The 22,681-nt window shown below is 36.4% G+C and overlaps 2 protein-coding genes across 8 annotated transcripts in view; one reads left to right on the forward strand and one right to left on the reverse strand.

Moving 5' to 3' along the window:
• LOC135607990 (protein FLOWERING LOCUS T-like) overlaps nt 1–4,846 on the reverse strand; it is a 7,437-nt gene extending 2,591 nt beyond the window's left edge. For 4 of the 7 annotated variants that reach the window (XR_010485337.1, XM_065100360.1, XM_065100362.1 and 1 more), the window contains exons 1-6: nt 4,351–4,846; nt 3,041–4,060; nt 2,763–2,963; nt 2,383–2,618; nt 1,560–1,621; nt 1,364–1,404 (exon numbers count right to left, since the gene is read on the reverse strand). Coding sequence is in view for 6 of the 7 variants with exons in the window: in XM_065100360.1 (XP_064956432.1) it covers nt 1,364–1,404; nt 1,560–1,621; nt 2,383–2,618; nt 2,763–2,877 (454 nt within the window). In the remaining variant the exon portion in view is untranslated. The remainder of the gene's footprint in view (nt 1–1,363; nt 1,405–1,559; nt 1,622–2,382; nt 2,619–2,762; nt 2,964–3,040; nt 4,061–4,350) is intronic. The other 3 variants (XM_065100363.1, XM_065100364.1, XM_065100361.1) reach the window with 2 other exon arrangements.
• A 3,005-nt stretch (nt 4,847–7,851) lies between these two features.
• Nucleotides 7,852–19,179, forward strand: LOC103979187 (PTI1-like tyrosine-protein kinase 3). The gene is made up of 8 exons (XM_009395249.3): nt 7,852–8,036; nt 9,211–9,346; nt 12,097–12,344; nt 12,494–12,620; nt 12,747–13,020; nt 14,839–14,971; nt 18,475–18,561; nt 18,734–19,179. The coding sequence occupies exons 2-8, from the start codon at nt 9,253–9,255 to the stop codon at nt 18,878–18,880; spliced, it is 1,110 nt and encodes a 369-aa protein (XP_009393524.2). The 5' UTR covers nt 7,852–8,036; nt 9,211–9,252; the 3' UTR covers nt 18,881–19,179.
• Nucleotides 19,180–22,681: the final 3,502 nt, after the last annotated feature.

Raw genomic sequence — 22,681 nt, forward strand, 5'->3', positions numbered from 1 at the left:
AGATTCTGTAATCTATTCATGATAAACTGATTTATCTTTTTTCATGGTTTTAGTGATAGCAGAATACTGCACCAAAAAATGACATGTACATAGAAAAATTTTCTCGTGTAGAGGAAGATGTCAGCTCTGATGTAGCTGAAGTGATAATCCACAGGTCTCCAGCAGCAAGTGATAACTCTGCTGCTGATTCAGTTCTGTTAGTTACCCTAACATGAGAGCTGAACCCAATAGTTAAATGGTTACTTTGCATCAATTTTAAGATGCATAACTTGCTGCCAACGATCTAACTAAGATATGCTCACTACAATAGTAGAAAGGAAGCTCACACCTCTACAGTTGAGTCATGAGTGAACCAGAATACACAGTATGTTTGCTGCAGTCAGGCGTAACAACAAACATCCTATGCCATCTGGTTGAAATGAAGGGTTATTGCATCGTAAGAAAGGGTTGCACTTAACTGCATGCCTTGGACAAACTATAGCTTCTTTTTGTTGCTACTTCCAAGACTAATTTAGATGTCAAATCTCTTTGCCTGCAACACATACCTTCAGATTTCCTTGGTTGTATGCAAGAACAAAATCTTGGATATAACCAAAATCATCTTTAGGCTATTTCTGTAGAACTTAATCATGTGAAATTATCATCTACAGACTATAGAATGCCTCCCATCCATAATATGTCTTGTGGTAGTCTGTTTTGGCATCAAAAGGTAACCCTTGGCAGCATCTCATCCTACTACTATGCTAGTTCTTGCCAATATCATAAGAAATTGATGAATACTTTGATTAATAGGTCAATATATTAGCATATCACCAAAAACAAAATCCCTCTAATAGATATCGGATAATTTAAGCATGTTCCTTTTGAACTTAACTTTCTCAGAGGAAATTAATCAAAAGGAGTGTTTTTATGAACTAGATTTTAAATAGCATAATCCAAACAAATAATAATAATAATAAGCTTAAAATTCTATTAGGAGATAAGATGAATGAAACCTCTTATTATTCAGAACTTAATAACAGAAAACTAACAAACACATAGATGTAAACTTGGCAATGGCTTGTATATGTAAACCATATTATTTCTTTGGAAGAATGGCAATTCAATGGCCATGTTCATTTTGACAAATCAACAGAGTGATTATAACATTGCTTGTGAGTGGGTATCAATTTCCAATACACAAGTTGAGATAGCTTAAACATGTGATGATGCATGTCTGTAGATTCTAGGCCAGTGGACTCATTTGTATCATTTGAAAATATTAAATATATAAATGCATTTTTAATTTTTTTTATATATCATAATTTAGGATTCTATAGTAGTTGAGAATTGGGAGTAAATGACAAGTGTTAATTTTACCCACCATAACTGGCATCAAGGGTTTCTGGGATGTCTGTCACCAACCTATACAAAAAAAAAAACAAAAGACTTGTCAGTTTCAGCTGATTTAAATTTTTATTCCAGTAGGGAAACAGAAAATATATGTATAAATTTAGAGCATTACAAGAAGTGTTTTTGGGATAGAATCATCATGTATTCATAGTAGATTTTGTGCTTACCAGTGAAGGTACTCTCTGTCTGTAGGACTGTTTGGGCTTGGTGCATCAGCATCCACCATCACCTAGAAAATATGATGAAGTTACCCAACATAAGTAATTCACCAGGTTAAATATTGAAGTCCAAACATATACATATCTGTACATGGTGTGCGTATAAGAGCATGCATGAACACAATCTGTATTAGAACTTGAATAATTTAACCCCTCCTATAAATTCATATAGCTTAACTGAGAATATGATGAGTAAAAAATAAAGCTTTTGAATCAAACAGTAGCAAAAAATTCTGTCTTGATCCTTCTATTTCTTTAATTTATCTTTGTTTTGGATGTGGAGTGCTTTTTGATGGAATCTTATGACCTTGATCTCATTCTGGCTGCTACTCCCTGCTTCATGCGTTGGTTGAAATTTTCAACCATGCATTTGGATTTTGTGACAAACCACAAATATAAGGAGAATTTGACCTGAAAGTTTCTTACTGACATTCTTCCTTGAATACTTGTGCTAATGTGCCTACAACAGATTAACATCTGAAGCATATATATTATCCAAAGCTATAAGTCAGAAAGTGAAACACCAAAATTTGAACAAAATATAAGAAGATAGGTTTATAAATAAGATATATAAGAAGTGAAGCCATAAGAGGTCAGCTTATGAATAATATTGCCTTGGTTTCCTTTTCATAATACGTTTAATGTGCCATTGCTTGCTACTTATTGAACTGCCGCCAAGTTGTGAAGGTTGACTACAGCCCTATAAACAAATTCATGCATGCAGTGAGAAAAGAGAATTATATGGAAAAGAGGTTGTTTTTCCATAACTTACCAGTGTGTAGAGCTGCCTTCTATCATGCCCTTCAATCTCAACTCGGGGCTTATTCACCACCGCTGAGTGCCTCAGCCCTGTTCCATTTCTGATCTCTTTGCTGTTGTACGTCACTCTCATGGCAGCTGACCGAGTGAAAGGATCCAAAACATCACCAACTACTTGGCCCAGGACAAGAGGATCCCTTCCTTGGGGCATGGTAACTCTACAAGTTGAAGCTGTGATGGAAGAAGAGTCTGTTTTTGAAAATGGGAATTCAGAACGAGCTTGGTGAGGATTGAATAGGAGAGGGCCTATTTATATTACAGTTGAAGCATCCACTTTATGTTCATGATGAATGGAATCCCAGTCTGAGAACGTCCAAGTTGATTAAGCCTCACCTTTTTCAGTTTCTACACAAGCATACTGGATTGGCATGGCAGAGAGAGGAGGCGTGAATCGTGTTGACATGCAAGCCGTCATGTATATATTCTTCAGGTTATACAGAGAGGCCATGAATGGATAACTCTCCAAACTTCTTGTCTGGAAAAGAGCTCGTCTTTTGATTCTAGAACCTTCCCTGAATGATGCCTGCCTGCTCACTGTAACACAGCAGATCACACAAAGATTGTGAGGTCATCAACGACAGATATGAACTTTGGATGCAGAAGCACATTACCATCAAATTTAGGAGCACCTCGAGGTACACTTTTCTTTTTTCACTGAGCTTCTTTGCATTGTTCCAAAGTGCATTCTGGCAGATATCAGTAACGAGGTTGTAAATGCTGCATTACTAATAGCTGCCAGTATTCTTGTGATCATCCTCTTTATGTCTATGTCCAATGGCACAGAACATCCTCACCAAGTTGCTTTTGACATCTTGATATGACTCTAACATGTCACCATAGAGTACCTGATCGATACTTGTATTTGGAGGAGAAGAAGATGAAGAGTGACAAACCTGCATGCTTCTGCTTAGTAAACTTTCACAAAGCCCTGAACAATCTCACCTGTTCTCGAGTTGCATGTGTTGAAAATGGAACAATATTTTTAACGCACCTCAACTAGAAGATTTTCCAAAATGTGCATGATGGCTCTAAATTCCACATATAGGTTCGTCAGACATTTCATGAGATGACCCTCAATGTTTCATTTGGCATCACATAGATATTCAATATTTCAGCTTCTTTTGGAGACTGGAATGCATGTTATATTAGCATCTTCTCAGTGCAAGAAAAAATGAAGATATACAAGAGATAATGCTGATGCTGAAACAATGACGACAAGAACAATGTGATGATAAAAAGATATCGATCAAGAATAAGCTGAAAAAAATCCTTTTGTGCCAAAGGAATATGAGGATGTTAATGGACCACAGGTGCAGATATGTGGCATCCATTTAAACCAATCATCAGAGTAGTAAGAAAATTTTGAGAATCCTTTTGACGATAGGGTAGTCCAAGCTGATCTATAGATGCTTAGATGCCAAGTCCATGTCTGCTGCCTCGTAAAAGTCTTGACCAAAAACCAAAACTGCAAGGACAGATCTTGTTCCTTTGGAATCAGTATGAGATAACAAGTCTGTGTCCCATTCTTGCCTCCAAAGTGCCAGTGATTCCTTCATTTTGAGGTCCATCGTGTAAAGTCCTGCATTTTTCTCTCCTGCTATATCATATCAAAGTAATCCTCCAAAGTAAACCTATTAAAAAGATATGAACAGAGTGCCAATAATATAGAGTTTTAATATGTCAATAGAAGTCTTAAACCCTGTTATCATCAACAATAATAAATTGTTTTAGTTAATTCCACTCAGCATATATGCTGCTGAAAGTGGTCATCTTTTAGAGTAAGTATTTCTCACAGGACAAAGATTTCAGGCTGCTAAGGAAAATCGACAGGGCTAGCATTTGGATTTGTTATATAAGTTCATAGACATGCAAATAACTAGATGAAAAGCTAAAGAGGCATATGATCAAACATATTACTGACCTTTTCCATTCAGCATATATACTGTCTCCTAATCCTTTTTGGTAATGGGTGGGTCCCATCACAGACCTTTTGTCACATATGTCGAGTAAATGCCATGGCGGACTGCAGGCATCCACAGACGACATCCAAGGAAAAGAATTTGTCAACCGCCCCATGAAATCTTTTCAAGAATAAAGTTGCAGAAGATTAGGGCATCTCCCACTAGATGCCACAGAAGAAGACAATAGCTGAAGAATACTGCTCTGGACAACACAATCATGCGCATTTGAATACCGAAAGGTCGTTGTGCAACGGAGGATGCTGCTTCTCCCAAACTCGCTTTGTGTCAGAGCAAATTGTGGGCAGTTCTGTTCATCCACAAGATCTGAAGCCCATGACTGCTCTCCCTACTACCTCATTTCTGGTGTTAGGTCAAAGGAGTCAATGAAGCAATGTCTGGTACTTGATCAAGAAGAGAGTTTAATAGTACAGAATGTCTTGGAAAGCAATCCCTGAGATAATACAGTGGTCAAAAAGGAGATGGCACAATCCATGAACAAACTCTTTAGTGGTATATGAACTGGAAAGCAGTGAGAATTTTTGAAATAAAAATTCAAGTATATAGTAGTTACAAGCTTAGAGTAAGATTGAGAGTTTATACTTGAAGAAATCAAAGAATATTTTTTTACAAATGAACATTATATTCCTAATATGATCATTATATTTATATATATATATATATATATATATATATATAAAAGATTTAGAGTGATAGTTTTATATAAAAAATATATATCTCACAAGTGAAATCACATTAAATGAAGTTTTAACATCTTTATATGATGTAAGAATGAATAGTCATCGTCTAATTGTACTCGGTCAATAATGTATAATTGATTTGATAAAATAAAATATAATCAACATAATTAGAAATCATCATACACGTTGAATAATCTATATTTTATCTACTAAAAATCTGATTTATAAATAACTTCTCAAACGGTAACTCAAAATTGTAGCTTCAAAATATATGAGTTTCTCATGGTTTAAAAATATTAAAATTAGAGCAACGTTACTCGGGTTAAACTTAATTGGGACACCACCAAATATAAAAGTGAATTCCTTGATTCAATAATCTAAAATACTATATAAAGTTAATTGATAGATAAGAATGCTACGTATATCGACTAGACGATGAAAATATCTCCTCCTAAGAACATGACGATGACAAACCTTAATGGAAATGAAAATATGTGTCCTTAACACGTGACACTAGATTCATAAAAAAAAATATATAAAATAATCGATGTAACAATGACCATTGAATATGTTTTATGAAGGGAGTAGGAGGGATGATGCAGGAGGAGGTGATACAAAAGTGAGTGTAGGAGTGAAGGAGGAATGAGTGTTTAAACCTTTTTTACTTCTTCAACTTTAAACCTTAGAATAAAATTTAATTAGTTACATATAACTTAATAATGATTAAATATAAATCTTTAAGTTATGGTATATATTACCTATACTAATGACTTCATCTCCTTTCTTTCAGCTAAGTCTAGGAGATCTACATAATGGCATAGTTCTATAAATACTTCTACAATTAAAAGTTATAAATAGGGGTTATTATATCTAAACTTTATAAGATAAAAAGTAAAGATAAATTGAAAGATAAATATATCACAAAACATATTAGAGAGTTTAACACTCTTATATTCCAATCAAGCAATATACCTAACTAAATAAATTAAAATCAAGTATGTGATCGAGCATAGCTCGAATGCAATCCGAGTATAATCATAGAATAACAAAAGTACAAACAAAAGAATTATCTCTAAAGCTATCTAAACTTCTTAAAAACTATCATGATTCTAACGTATTTAATATCACTCTTTATAATTTTATCTAATTTTAAGATTATTAATTATTAAAATATAAGATTTCTATATTAAATCTAAGAGTAATGCGAGTATAACATAAGTGTAATCGGATTATAATTGAAGTATAAATTTTTAAATTCTCCTCAAACCTACACAAAATTTTCTAAAAGAATAATAACGTGTTTCTAATATATTTTATATATTTTTTATGTTATTAATTGATGAAATAGGAGATTCCTATATTGAATAAACCTAAGGATATTTAATTTTATGCTCTAGTGTAACTCGAGCAATAAACCTAAGGATAACTCTATACATCTTTAAACCTATTTAAACTTTTCTAAAATTATAATAACATATTTATAAGATGTTTTATATTTTTTTATACAACTTATTAATTTTTTTAAAATGTCTATGGTATTGTTTTCGAAGGCATTGGACCCTAAGTTATTGTTAATCTAATAATAATATTTTAACACCCATTTATAGTGATCTCAATAAGTAAAATATAATAATTTAAATAGTTTTAAAGACATATTTGAATCTTAATTTCTTAATGTTAATTTTGAAGAAGACATTAGTAGCAATATCAAAAATTAAGTTCTTTTCAATATTACCTTTGTGATCAATAATGTGATATTATCATTGATAAAATGAACATGTTGTTTGTAGTTGGAGAGGGGATGAGATCACCTTAGAGGTGATGAAGTTACTATAATTAAAGATAAGATGAGATCATCACCATTTGATGGTGCTATTAAGAATGTCATCATCGTTGGTTGCGAGAGAGGACCAGAGGGTGACCAGAGGATGTTGTTGTAGAGAGGAGTACTAGTTACTTCGGTCATCGTTGTCATTATCGAAGAGGAGAGAATGTTATCGTTGTTCAAAGGAGGATAACATTGTCGGAGAAGAGAGGGTCGTTTGTTGCCGCCTCCTACAATAGAGTTACACTCAATTGGTGTAACCCTCATTTTTTTAGTTCATTGTCTTTTGATTTAAACTCGACTCGACATGCAATCCAACCTAATTCACCGACGGATTCAACACAAATCAATTTGATCTAGAACAATATTTAGATCGAACAAAACTAGCATTTGGGTCTGTAGGGTTTGAATTAATTGGATCAATATAAAGGGTGAGATTGATTAAAAGATTATTTTAAAAATTTTAAACAAACGAATATTCCTGATAAAACATAAATATTGGGGGCATCTAGACAAATACCCCATTATTATTTAAGACAAATATTGCCAAAGAAAAGCGAACGACAATCATGGAAAGAACATAAAAAACATATAAAGAAAGTAAAGACCACGAATAAGCTCCAATTATGCGTTTAAATAAATCCTCTAATATGACATATCAACCGTTGATTTTCTCGGGCCCACCATACTCTCTACATCTAATCCGCTGGATCATGATTAGTCGGTGACAACTTTGGATAAGATCCTCAGTGTGAATGCGGAAGATGGTAGGGAAGAGAAGGCCGGACGGTGGACTCAAAGGGCACAACGCGACGTTCCGACTTGAGATAAGACTTAGGTTACGATATGGGACGTGGCGCACATCCGTGTGAGACACTCGGTGGGGTGGACTCGTTAATATCACAGAGTGTTGCGACGTCCGTCTTTCGTATTCGCAGTCGCAACGCTGGTCGCAGCAACCAGCTTCTTAAGATAGCTCGCTCTCTCTCTCTGTCTCTCGTGTTCGCAATCGCAACGCTTGTTGTTTTCAGGCATCCGTCTTCTCTCTCTCTCTCTCAAGAAACCCTAATCCTAGAGGTGGAGCGAGGTTGCCTTCCCTCGAGCTCCTGGTTACCGTTTTCAGGTGAGACCCCTTTTCTCCTTACCAAGGATCCCTCTTTGTCTTGATCAATTCATCGTATTATGTCTTTGCGATAGTGGCACGCACGGATTCCTCATACGCGTCCGGATTTTATGCACTACTTTTTCTGTCGAACATGTTTCTTGTTGCGACTGATTCGAGCTTTGGAAATCTCGTGGGGAATCGGGCTGATTTTGGCGGATTTAGTGTCGTTTTCAACCCTCAATATCAAGTATGACTTCTCTATTTTGCTCCCAGAAAATAAGCGGGTCCCACTTCTTGCAGCCTTTTCATTGGGTTGCTTCTACGCTCGGACTGCAAATCGATACTTTTTGCGGTTTACCTGCTTTTTCTTTGCTTTTGGTTGTTTTATGCCTTTGGTTGGACGATTTCTCTTTAGTTCTTCTCATGAAATCTGATTAGGTGCTGGAATTCCGTGGATTGCGAGTGTGATCTATAACTTTCTCGTTTGAAAGCGATCATTTGCAAATTGACCATTGTTTTTTGGAAATTAAACAGAGTGAGATTCCGCCTTGTCGGCTTCTGTTCCCTTGTTACATAATCTGCTGTGATTCCGTTGTTGATGTAGGTACATGCCAAGAAAAATGCCGTCTTTTTAATTTTCTTGCACAAAATTTATCTGATGTCACTATTTGGGCGTATAATGATTAATGTGGTATGCCAGATCATAGAGCAACCCTGGCCCATATCAAGTAAGCGTGTTTATCATCAAATTCGAGTAGGAGACTGAGTCACACATGTAATTAATTGTGCTGGCTAATGACGTGATTCCTTAGCTGGTTATTCTTATTAATATGATTGTACGTCAATGGTGTACCTTGTGCTTGGGTTGACTCTTTTGTGGCGGAAATGGAAGTTCAAATTACGTGCTTCTCAAAATCTCAGCTTAGTATTTCTGTTATATGTCAATCTGAACATGATAATGGCCCCAGTGTATTTTCAAAAAAATTGTAGGTGAAGTTTGCTTCTGAATAATGATTCATACTTGTTGAGATATATATTCTCTGCTGATGTCTGCAATCTTTTCTTTATTTTCTCAAGACAGACTTTTGCTTGTGTCTTTTAAGAATCATGATGTATAGCATTCTCACTGTCAGCACTTAGCACAGCATATATATGACTACCTTTGTATTGATGGTCTGTTTGTTGCATCAAGGTACATGTGCTACATAGAATATCCACTGAGAAGAAGGATAAAATGCGACGTTGGTTGTGCTGTTCTTGTCATGTGGATGAGTCTTATCAGGCCCATGAGAATGAATACCTGAAGAGCCCAACAAATGATGCGGATGGTATGTTATTTTCTTTGCTATTCACAGATTAGAATTGCTTTCTCATAATGACATATGTCACAGGATAATTGCATATTTTGTTGCATAAAGTCTGTTGATTAGCTGGAGTTATAGAAAGAACATAACTTGGCTGTTTTTTTTTTGTCAAGATTCCCTCTGTGATAAAACCTCTGCTTGTTGGTTTTTGATGTATTTGTCGAAGGAGCATGCACTGGAGAATTTAGATTTTGTGTGACCGACAGCTCTTTGATTTTGGAGGATGAAATAGAGATCAAACTGAGTTGATTGGACGGATTTCAGTTAAAAAACAATAGATAATCTATTGCTCTAACAGAAATGATAGTTAGACTAAACAAGAGTAGCAGGATGGCTTTTTGTCCTTTTTCCTTGAGAGAATTCACATGCAAGGTTCTTTTTCCCTAAGCTACTCCCTTATTGTATAAGCTTTAGCAAGTAGTCTTTTCTCCTTATCTGACTGGAATTCTCCAGCGTGATAAAGGAAAGATATATTGTTGGACAATGTCTTTTGTTATGTAATGTAGCTATTGCTTGAACTTATAGAATATAAGTTTATATAGAACTCTTACAAGGGGTCAAAAATTGCATAAGTATGCTTAAAGGAAGATGATCTTATGGCAGACAATAGTGTTAAAAAAATAGTTTATTGACATGGACTAGTAACTCCCAAAACCAGATGATTTTTATCACAATCCATCTTGGATCCAACCATCTCCAATCAGCTTAGGGCATATTCAGGGCATATGCTGTCCTTTATTAGCCTTATTTACCATTAAGACAGCTCAAATGTTAATTAGTACGATATGTTTTAGCTCAGGACAGCTTGGCATAGTATTTCAGATTGGAAATCCAGCAAAATCTAGAGTCTAATCTAGCAATATACGAGTTGTGTCTAGCATGGTGCAATAATCTGCCTGTAAAAGAAGGTTTTCTATGTGGTTTTGGAGGGAAAGAAAGTCTTTAGTTTTAATGGATGTTGTACAGTTCAATCTTAGTGGAATAGGAGTGGAGAAACCCTTTTCCCATCCTAGTTAGAAAAAGACAGGGCCAGTTAAGCCTCACCAACTTTTAGTTGTAATTGGATACTTTTTTATGTTTCGGTTATTCTTAAACTAATCATTGTAATTGTTTTACTATATAATTTAGTTGGTTTTAAAGCTTCAATTTTAAGTCTATTTAGTGCTTGATGATGCACTTTTTATCATCCGACTGATATAGGATGCTGAATCTGATTGAGTCCTCATCCTTTTCCAAGCATGCACCACACTGGTATTGGCTTGCTTAACTGGAGCTTGGAGGTGCCACTTGCAAAATAACAGAAAGGGCGCTGCGAATGGGCTCGATGGGTTCCCTCTCTAATGCTTAAGCCATAACTTGTGTTGGGAACTTGTGGATCAATAGATGCAAAGTAGGCAAAAAGGGGAGTTGAGGAGAATAAATGAAGTTGAAGAAAGGAATAAGTGCACAGCTTGGAGGATGACTTTGTCCCTCACTCGACCACATGGATATCCATGGTCCATGTCGGTCAGTCACCGAGAGAATTGTTATTGAGGTATCATGATGACTGCTCATTGATGTTATGAGGTGGGTTTATCAGTGGTAGATGTTGACAAGGATGTGTCTCATTGATGCTGATGTTAAAAAATGACATTAAATGCTTGCCAAGAGTTTACTTGGCAGACTGACTCATGTGCGATTATCCATCAGTGTCCTAGAGTGCCATGTATGGTAATGGATGCTATTTTATTATTATTAGGACTCATATTTTGAGAGTTAGGTTCCTGTTAGTGGGTTTTAGAAGGGTAACAAAAGTTATTTTGCTTAGTAATTTAATAGGTTGTGAGGTCTTCTCGAATTTGAAAATGCTTGTTAGAGCTGTCACTTTTAAAAACTATTATAAACTAATTCTTTGCAACTAAATGTATATATTAAGTGTATTTAACTCATAACACCCATCATACTCAAATATTTAGATCATGTTTACTCAGCTATAGAGCTTCTTGATCTTTAATTAGGTCTTGATTTACATTGAGTCAAGGCTTTAATTAGTTAATAGGACTTATATGAATCAACTTCTTTTTTTTTTGTATGTGGATTCATTGTCAAAGTGGATTACATGGAAAAAGCATCTTGTAAGCTGGAAATCCTTGAATGCTTCATCTAGAGGCTGCCATTGTGTGTGCATTATCATCAAATTAATGTCTGGTTGTCATTGCATCAAGTGGTTCTTTCAAAAACTTTATGTGCTACGTATATTTGTTCTTTTCATAATTGTTCAAACCAGGGTTTTGAATACCGGTCTGTATCGGCGTACCGAGCTCTGCTAGGTACAGTACGTACCGGTATATACCGTTGGTACACTAGGGCGTACTGATGGTACATCCTAAAACCTTAAAAATAATTTCACCTACCACGCCAGGGCATACCGATTGGTATGTCTCGGCAACGGTCGAAATCCGGGGTGGTACCAGTCAGTACACCTCGATACCGGTCAAAACACTAGTATTGCCCAGTAGAGGACGGTTTGTGTATCGATACATATCGGGCGGTACACATCGAAATTGAAAACCTTGGTTCAAACATAGTAGATGCAACATAAGCATTTCTAGTTAAACACCATGTGATGTTTTTCTAAACTTGGTCTAAAATTATTTGTCATCTACACAACTTTTTTGATTGATGCTACTTCTGCTTTTATGTTAACCAAGGTTTTCTTTCTTTTGTCATTCCAGGACACAAAGGTTCAAAATATTCTGCTGCTCCTAAAAGTGAAGCCCCAAAGGCACCACCTCCTATTGAGGTGCCTATGTTGTCTTTAGAGGTATTGAACGAGAAGACTGATAGTTTTGGGTCAAAGTCTTTGGTTGGTGAAGGATCATACGGAAGGGTGTACTTTGCAGTTCTAGACAATGGGAAGCAGGTTGCTGTGAAAAAACTTGATACTTCATCAGAAGACAACTCCGCTGAATTTTTGACTCAGGTTTTCTTATACTTGCAAGTGATAAACATCTATTTTGCTTCTCCTTTTGATTAAGGTTAACTTGTTTGTGGAAGGACAGCGATCATCTGTTCAATAACAAAAACACATCACATAATTAACTGCAGCTTTTTTTTTTTTTCTGACATTAGGTCTCTATGGTGTCAAGGTTGAAGCATGAAAACTTTGTTGAAATGCTGGGATATTGTGTTGAAGGAAATATGCGATTGTTAGCCTATGAGTTTGCAACCATGGGCTCTTTGCATGATGTTTTGCATGGTATAAGATATATCTGCTAATTTGTCCACATAATTTAATGTTCTTATCCTTTGAATAGCTTATTTATGTTATCTGGTAAATTATGTACACAACAGTTCAAGAATCTAACTTATTTCCAAACCACAGGCAGAAAAGGAGTCCAAGGTGCACAACCTGGTCCAGTTTTGGACTGGATGCAACGAGTGAGAATAGCTGTTGATGCAGCAAAAGGGTTAGAGTATCTTCATGAGAAAGTTCAGCCTTCCATAATACATCGGGATATCAGATCGAGCAATATCCTTCTATTCGATGACTTTAGGGCCAAAATTGCAGATTTTAACCTCTTAAATCAGGCTCCTGATATGGCTGCTCGTCTTCATTCTACTCGAGTCCTGGGAACTTTTGGTTATCATGCACCAGAGTAATTACTCAACTTGGATAATGTGCAGTTGTATTTGACCTTACTTAGTTACAAGAATTTATTTACTCATTTTGATAGTCATGTTGCTTATAGTCTTCATAATCTAGTAATTATGGTTGGCCCAATCAAGGGCAGGCTATTGTGTTGGTAAAAAAAATTTGGTAATTGTGTTGCTTATTTAGCTACTTTCAGTAATACTCCTGAGTAACTTTTAGAATAAATATAAAACATTTTGGTTTGTTAGTTTATTTTTTATTTTAACTTTTGAGACATGTTGATAGATATAAAACATCATGGAGGGTTGCCATGTAGCTGAAGTCTGAACACATGAGTGCCACTCATCAGGTCTGTGAGAGTCAACATTACCTTGAGTGGTTGCCTGTGATGATTAAGTCAACTGTGAAAGTTGGCATTACCTCTAGTGGCTCCTGGTGGTGATTAAGTCAACTGAAAGTTGAAAGTCTTATTTGAAAATCGTCTTGTTCCATGACAAAGAATTTAATTTTTGCTATGCATCTAGAATTCCTAAATGGTTGATTATGGATTTATGGCTTGTTATTTTTGTTGTAGTAGACTAGTAGTATCCAGAATCCTATTTGACTTTGCAAAGGTACAAAATATTACGATTTTGTTTTATGACCAACAATAGCTGGATTGATTATCTGTTACCTTTTATGATTAAGGGACATAACATCAATATTGATGGTGGACAAAACTCCAAGCATACTTGAAGTCACCATATAGTCGAACTTTTATGCAAGGAAGCCCATTTTGCCTAGAGGTACGAAGCATGCGGTACATACTGATCTAGATACATAGATGGCCTCGCTTTGGGCAGTTTGGTCCAACCCAATATAAAAACAAAAAAATATTACATGGATTAGAGCTTGCAAACACAAGCCCTCTTCTTGTTGGGATTGTGGTCCGACATTGTCGCCGCTATTGATCACTATTGCCGTTGGGATTGTGGACCGACATCGTCGTTGCCATTGTCACTTGCCATCGCCGCCACCATTGTTGTTCGCCATTGCCTACCTCCTTGGAATGCTTAGTCCTCTTCTTCCTTCTGCTTTCTCTACTTCCTCCCTTCTTTTCCTCCGTCACCTCCTTTTCTTCCTTCATCTTCCTCCTCTTTCTCCATTGCTCTTTACTCTTCTCCTTCTTCGTCTTCAAAACATTGGTTTGTCCCAGTTCGACAAAGAACCGTTATGGGTTCGATAAGCTATATGACATTCCTTGTTTTTATGTTCGGTTACCTCACTTAAGTTCAAATTTTAATATCAGGATATACTAGATGGCCTTGTGTAAGTACTTGGTACTCCTTGAAAATCCTCTAATTATGGTTCACAAGATTGCCAAGTTCCATTCCATGTTTGTATTGGCTATGCTATTAAACCAAGCTGTGATGTTAAAAAAACCCATTTATTACGTCACTGGTTGGCTTTGTTAGAGACATTTTGAATTAATTTGCCATAGTTTGGGAAGGTTTAGTAAAACTATTAGAATTTATTACATTCATGATGAAGTAGACATAGAAGAAACTGAAAAAGTAAACATTGTTGAAGGCTGAAGTATTAACCTATCTTGTTATTTGTACTTTTCTCATAATTTGTGATAACTGTTATGAATCCTTTATGGTTACCGCAAAGAAAATTATTTTCCTCCATGATCTTTTTCATATACTTTGTGTCAAGTGCAATAAAAATTATCTGTAGTAGATGAATCAAGATCTGCAAAGCACAGTAAATAATGTTGCATGATTCATATCTCTCCTGTATTTTCCTTTTTGTATATAGTGATACATGCAGTATTATGCAGGTATGCTATGACAGGCCAGCTGACACAGAAGAGTGATGTATATAGCTTTGGAGTTGTTCTTTTAGAACTGCTGACTGGTAGAAAACCTGTGGATCATACCATGCCTAGAGGGCAGCAGAGTCTTGTTACTTGGGTAAGCTAGTAAGATTTATATCCTGAGTTGTTTTTAGTTGAGTATTTATTTGTTTTCATTCTTTGTTAGTCTCATGTATTCAAGAGTAAGAAAGGAACTTATTAGTTGGAGACACTGTGATCCATCCACATGAATAGATCAATAGCAGAAAAGAAAAGATTATGAAACAAGAGAGGTGAATTAGGACAGGATGACTTTCAGCCCCTAATTTATGTCTCATGAACTGGTGAAAAGGCTGCTGATTCCTTTGAATATTAACTGGTCATAGAGTCATGAATACAGAAGTAGAATAGTCAAAATATCTTAAGCTGACTACGTGAGTCATCTATGAAAACTTTACATGTATATCTGGTTACAATGCTTGCATTATGATAACAATTGTATTATTTCACTCAACTATAATTGTAATTTGACATATGTATCTCATGTTTAGGTCCTTGTCTTCAAATTATTAAATCTATATGGTACTGAAATTTTGTGTCCTGGGTTACTGGATGATTACTGAACCAGATTGTTTTGTGCTCTTATATATATTGTCCTTATATCAAGTTATTTAACATTTTGAATGGTTGCCACCTAATCCTTACATTCTTGTCTATGATATCTGATAGCACCATCACAAATTTCTGGTGTTTCACTATATCAAAGGCCCATTTTTCTTACAGGATGATAAGCAGAACACGTACCATGAAAACGTTTGAGCAAGCTCTTTTTTGTGACAGGATAAACTTTTGTCTTTTTTTTTATGATTTACTGTATTATTAATTCTAATTTGAGGCCTTTGAATTAACTAGTAACATTGTCCATAACATAATTCAGTGGTGAGAAAGGGTTTATGCAGCCAAACCCAAATAGTCAGGGGCTACAAATAGTTATTGTGGTTCTAAATGCATTTGCAAGAGAGGTTAGAAAGTAGACATGGGATCCACCATCATAGACAAAATTTGCTCATCATTCATAATGTTGCTCCCTTGGTCTGTATTAGTGCACAACAAAATATTTGACTGAAATAATATTTGACTGAAATAACAATCCTTATTAACGTAAACCTTAAAGAAACTTGAAATAGAATGGGTGAATATTGTTGTACAATATAATATAAATTTCCTAAATATAGGCATGACCTGAGATAGTTTTGACAAACCACATAGTTCGACTACTTCTGAGTTTACCTAAAATTCGTATAATAAAAAAACAATTAGTTGAAATCATAAATACTAAGCCCCAAAATCTAGACCCTAAATAAAACTTTAATAAATAGTCAAAATAAAATAAGCCCTAGTAAATAAACCTAGACCCTAATAAATAGTCTAAACCCTGAATCCACAAAAATCTGCGGGTTCAATTAAGCAATATTTAGTATCTTCAAAAATAACATAAACATTTAAAAGTTGAAAAGAACCTTCAGTTTAAAAGTTCAAGTGTTGGTATGAACAACCTACTGGTCTTATCTTGGTTATAAATATTTTGCTAAGATGTTTTGCTAAAGGAACCAACTTGAATGCTTTGATCAGTGTCCAATAGTTTCTTTTACAAAAGAATGTGCCAACAAACTTATATAGGGCTACTTAGGTGTTTAAGCAAACACCAAAAGAAAATATTCATAAAAAAAATTACTATATAATTCAAGACAAAAGATAAACTTTCTTTTAGACTCTTTTCTTTTAGGAGGGAGAAGGAAGCCTAAGTGTGCTTATGACTTATGAGAGTAAGGTGTAGTTCTCTTGTTGCTGTTGCCCTTACCAGATGGACTAGGGGGGTTTTATAGAAGAGGGAAACAGTCAAGTGTTTAGAAGTATTTGGCCCTAACAAGATAGACTAGGGGGTTTTTTATAGAGAAGTGAAAGAGTCTGAGTGTTCAAAAGTCTGTTGCTATTGCTTTATTCTTTTGTTTTTCTCTGTTCTTTTTTTGACAAAGCTAAAGTTTTGTTTTGAGGTGATTAAGCTGACAATTGTCTTTTTGCATTGTCTGAGATGACTTTCTAAATTTTTGAGATGGCTGAGATGTCCTTTGAAAATACTTCAATTATGCCTTGTTTTTGTTTTTCCCAGATAGTGTCCCTAATTTCTGTGATCTTGAAAATTCCCTTCCCTTCCCTTGTTGTCGCCTCGACTGACTTTGCCTAGCTGGTGGCGCCTCCCTTCCCCGTCGCTGCCTCCACCTGTTGTTCTCGTCACCTTCGCCCTTCCTTTGCTCCGTGGGGCGGAGGCAATGCATCCATCACAAGGCCACGAGGCCCTCATCGCAAGGCCTCCTCCTCTACCCCACAGATCAAAGGAAGGGCGGAGGCAGCGAATGCGACAGATAGGGAATGGTGGGGAAAGGCAGAGGTGAGGGGCTTGATGGGCATGACGGGTGGGGCCTCATGGTGACAGGCAGGGAGTGGAGGCGACGGGTGCAACGGGCGGGAAAGGTGCGGAGGTGGCGAGCACGATGGGAGGCAACACGGTGGAGGCCTCGTGGTCGTGTCATCTCTGCCCCATGGATCAGAGGAAGGGCAGTGGAGGTGTTGCCCCCGCCTCAGAGAACAGTGGAAGGGCAGAGGCAGTGGGTGGAGGCGATGACAGGCAAGGGAGGGGCATTTTCAGGATTACAAAAATTAGGAGCACTATCTTGGAAAAATGAAACTAGGGGGCACTATCTAGGGTAAAGGAAGAAAGGAAAAACATTCATTTTGATAAGCTAAAGAGGTCTTATAATTGTTGAAATAAACCAACCTTTTGATTTCATGTATCTGATTCCAGAGACTTGGTTATATTTCATTCGAGACTTGTCATTTGACACTTTGTAGCCAGCTGCTTATTTGACAAAGGTGGCTTCAATCATCCCCTTTTTCTTTAAGTCAGTCTTTCTAAGAACCTTGGCTGTATACAAAACAAGATATTCTGAGGATCTTTCTGACAGGACCTGTGAATTTTTACCGGAAATTCATTCTAGCAACTTAGAATTTAACAGGAATAGCCTACAATGCTAGCAGCACATCATTTTATGCCTCTCTATCATTGCCTTTTTAGTCAACATTCTAAATAAAGTTTGATGCATAGTTGGACATAGTTGCCGAGCATCAATGAGCCCTGAACTTGTTTTTCTTTTTTAACAAGTTACACACATTGATGGCATTTTATTGTGTGTATACATAGTTCTCCCTCATGGACAAGCAGGTTGTTGCTGGTTTACATGTTTCATGCCTTATTTGCAACCAAGTGTTGCGACAATGTTGAATGCAAATGTGATAGTGCTTACGCCAATTTGTTGTCTCATAACTCTCTTGCACCTGTGAGTACTGCACCGATTTGGACATTGACCTTGGTGATGTGCTATACATATGTTGGTGCTAGTACAATGCAAATCAGGCATCCCTTACAAATTGAGACTTAGTTACTTTGACCTTGTGGATGTGTTTTACACATGTTGGCACTTGTATCTACATGAAGATCAAGCATGTCTTATGAATTGAGAATTAGATACCTCTATATTGATGTTCTTTCTACCCCCTTCACAGGCAACTCCTAGACTGAGTGAGGATAAAGTCAAACAATGTGTAGATCCAAGATTGAAGGGAGATTACCCAGCAAAAGGGGTTGCGAAGGTCTTGCTCTTATCTATTATGTACAAGTGAACTTTTTTTCCCGCCTAATGGTTTGGATCTGGGGCTTAGTTGGAGTTGCTTTCCAAAACCATATATAGAGCACTGTTTACTAAATCCTACATCCATAGGATGTTTCAAGGATGACTAGTTTTGATTTTATTTGTTCTTGCAGCTGGCAGCAGTGGCAGCTCTATGTGTCCAATACGAAGCTGAGTTTCGGCCCAATATGAGCATTGTGGTAAAAGCACTCTCTCCTCTTCTCGTAAATAAGCCGGCTCCCCCACCCGCGGCTGTTCCTTCCCAAGCTCCAGATGCCTGATCTGTAATGATTATTATGCATATCATCAGACTTCATTGGTATGTTGATTTTCTGCTAGGATAGTTGTTTAGCAAATCTTTAAACCTCATCTATGATCCTAATACAAGCCTCCAATTTGCTTTGAGTGCTTCAAGAGTGTTCTAGTTTGTGGCGTTGTACAAGTCATCATCAATGAGATTCTTGTGAATGGGGATTTTTGTTGTTTATTTGTTGAGCACCTCAGTCGTTGCTCTTTTTCCAGACAGTTGTGGAAGACTACATGGAATACTGAAGTATCATAAAGGCTGCAATATTCACTATTTGGCCTGTCTGTTGCTGGGGAAACATCTGTTTCTGACCTAATGCTTCTAATGGCTCTAATCTTTTAGATGTGCCTTATGTGCAGTACTAGTGGTGGTAGCTTATCAACCTGCTGCATTCAGGTGATAGAATGCAATCAAGAGCACATCCGATCCCGCATTAGCAGGAGTTGCATGCCCTGGATCATCATTTGTTCCTCTTACATGTCACACGAAAAGTTATTGCGAATCTAGCAGCCAAAATGGAAGAATTTGTTTTGTCTACGTTCTCAACTCTTTTATCTCTATTGCAGTACTTGATGGTGTTCCATGAATTGCTTGATTTACTCTAAGCTTTAGTGTCTGTGTGTGTGAGCTAACCATTCTGCAGCGGAGATGATTATAGGTCGTCAGTCTTTGCTGAGCATTTGATTTGTGACATCTCTACAGTTCCAACTATGTTATTGTCTGCATAGCAATTTACAATGACCAAAATACCCCCATGCATTTTTTGCCTAAGCAGGTGACCTCTTTTCTATGCTGATTTATAGTTTCTACTCTACCAAAAACAATCAATTTGACCACATAAGATCAATTGATGAGTTTCTTTCTATGCAATTTTAGAATACTATCTTCCAGCTCAAACATCTTCACTATTTCAATATCATCAGGAGCTCAAGAAGGTTTGACAATTGGAAACTTATCATTCAGTTTGCTTTTACCTTAAAAAACTATATATATATATATATATAATATAATGTTCACCTACATAATATATCTATGGTTAGGTTCAACTACCAATATAATCCATTCGTTTGGTTGTACTAACTCAGTGCATAGGTGTATTCAGCTGTTGTTGTTGAAGACCTGTTCGTGAATGTAATCTGCTAGTTTGGTTTCGATCCCATTCGGCGTCATGAATTATGGCGAGAAGTAGGAGAAATGCCGACTCTAAGACACAAAGCTGATTCTTTAGACTTGAGGTAAAACATACAGGAGATACATAGAAGAAGATCTACTGACATATCAAGCCTTCCAAAATAATCCACTTACATGAGACGCACAGGTAACACAGAGAGAGAGAGAGAGGCGACACAGGCAAAAGGGCACCTTGGGTGCCTTCATGTTTGCCTGATGAACACGCTGATGGTCTGCAGTGTCTCGCCTTCCGCTACCACGTACGGTTCGTCGCAGCCGCCCTTCCCCGGACGCCGAGCGTCGAGGGGGGTGGTGGAGATGAGTCGAAGGATGAACAGGATGGCCAGCAATCTCGTCACAACTTTGCTCATGGCTAACAACATTATTGCTTTGGAGACCTGTGTGTGCGTGTGTAGATATATTGGACTCGTAAGATGCTCAGCATTTGATTGAAAAGCAAATGACACGTTAGCTGTTATGAATAACCTATGATGAGTTCATGTTATGCCAAAAAGAAATTTTCTGAAGGGCTGAATAGGGGTACGGCATTTGCATATTAATTCGTGAAACCTGAAATTAATCGGTTTAAATTACACATTAATGTAAACTAAGGAAGAAGTGGTTTCTTAAATTGCATATGAAACAAGTGTTAGTATCCATCCACAAAGGGTTTCTTAAATTTCTTAAATGGTGAAATTTAGATATTTGCACTATTTAAAAGGGTGACATATATTTGTAGATTTCATTTTGAGAGATTTGAAAAAGCACTATCTCGTTGAACGGTTCTATATATGCCGTTTCGATCATCTCTGATGTCAATGGGGAGTTTCACAAAAAAAATCTATAGTAAGTTCCACATATATGTAATTTATTCTGCGACGAAAGATAAGTCATCAAATACAGTAGTGATTTACATTCAGTAAAATAAATAGGAAAAATAAACTCTTGGCTTCCTGTTGACACAGCAGTGTCCAATTATTATTGTATAATTACTACAAAAATTTCGACTTTTGAGAAATCAAATACGTATACGTATTATTGTATAATTATTATTTCATTTGGCTTCTGACCTTCTTGAGCTCTGAGTTCTAAGATTTTGATAGAAGAGATCACTAAGATACATTAGCTAAATTTGCATTAAACAAAAGACCAAAGCTATGATAAAGACCATTCCACTCTGCATTTTGCTGCAAATGATCAGAGGCTGCTCATGCCAAGGCAATTTAAAAAAAAAAGAAAATAGAAGTTTGCATATTATTTCAAGATCAGAGCCTGCAAATGATCAGTCTCTTTCTATTTTTATTTCTTTTTCTTTGGACCCTAAAGGAGCAGATGCTGTGATTTATTTCATGACTACTGAAATGAATAGGTAAACTTTCTCCCTGAATTGAAGATGACCATTTTTCTCATTCATTAGTTAAATAAACTCATAATCTGATTCTAATTTCTGTTGATCTTTATGTTGGCTTATTTCTCAAGCCACAACAGAGGTAGTATATGAACATCCTTATCATCAACAGACAATGCATAAAAATGCTCAATCTTAAGATAAAAAGGGATTCAGCTATTCAATCCTCTGATGGTGTACTGTTCCTGTTCTTTGCAGGTTTTATCTCTGATATATGCATGTTCTCTCTTTCTTGTGGAGCTTTGGTTTGCATGTATTCAATAAATTTCACATCAGACTGGTTTAGGTTGATCTCCTGTCGGGTTTAGTTATAGCTTGCCGTTGTCTACAAATTTTGGCTCTTGTACTAACTGTGGCTTATTGTAATTTAGGATGTATTCTGCAAGGCTTGGAGTATAGCATTTGAGCATGATTTAGGATTCTTCCTATTAGCTTTCAGTCTTATACATGCTTTCTACAACTATTTCTTATGCCTGTTCTTATTACAGTGAATATTCTTTTCACTAGTGAAAAATAACATATAATCAAGAACAAATCAATGTTACAAAAACTGAAGTAATAAGATCAAATTCGGATCCACAAAGATAATTATGATAAGGAAATTTTAGTAACCACAGGATTCACTTTTCTTTTTCCATCTATCCCTCAGCCTTATCTTCATTCTCATTCCTGTTCTTTCTCCATTCTTTGTAAGTGGTTGGGATGCTCTTGGCCAACAAGAACACATGTTTCCAGTTATCACTTTCAGGTGTTCCCATCATTTAGGGACCATCAAGCCACCCTCACAAATCAGAACACATGTTTGAAAACATGTTGATTGATTGTGACTACATGTCATCTTCCTCGCATCATGCATGCTGCTGATCTTGACCTGATGGTATTTATCCGTATTCTCCATCATCTACTCGTATTGCCCTTTTATCCTCAAAAATAACTATCAGTTTTATTGATCACAGATGTCCCTTTCCTCCCTAACTCTTGGCAAAATAACTTGAACTATATTTGGAATCAAACACTAGTTTAGGGAAACAGAAGGTTTGACTACATGAATGCAATCTGTCTGTTGCATGGAATAGGTGAAAATGCACTACTGTTTCTAGTCCAGCTAATCCATACACTAACATCACTCGTATGTGAATTCTGCGGATCACAAGCTCATCCTTTGCTTGAGAGTCATTCTCTAACAAGAGGAGCACA

Source organism: Musa acuminata, chromosome BXJ2-3 (genome assembly GCF_036884655.1).
Source record: "Musa acuminata AAA Group cultivar baxijiao chromosome BXJ2-3, Cavendish_Baxijiao_AAA, whole genome shotgun sequence".
In the NCBI taxonomy this organism is placed as follows: Eukaryota; Viridiplantae; Streptophyta; class Magnoliopsida; order Zingiberales; family Musaceae; genus Musa; species Musa acuminata.

Coding starts and splice junctions, on each gene's coding strand:
- LOC103979187 (XM_009395249.3), top strand. CDS start 9,253: ATGCGACGTTGGTTGTGCTGTTCTTGTCATGTGGATGAGTCTTATCAG. Junction 12,345..12,493: donor CCGCTGAATTTTTGACTCAG/GTTTTCTTATAC, acceptor TTCTGACATTAG/GTCTCTATGGTGTCAAGGTT. Junction 18,562..18,733: donor CAGCAAAAGGGGTTGCGAAG/GTCTTGCTCTTA, acceptor TTGTTCTTGCAG/CTGGCAGCAGTGGCAGCTCT.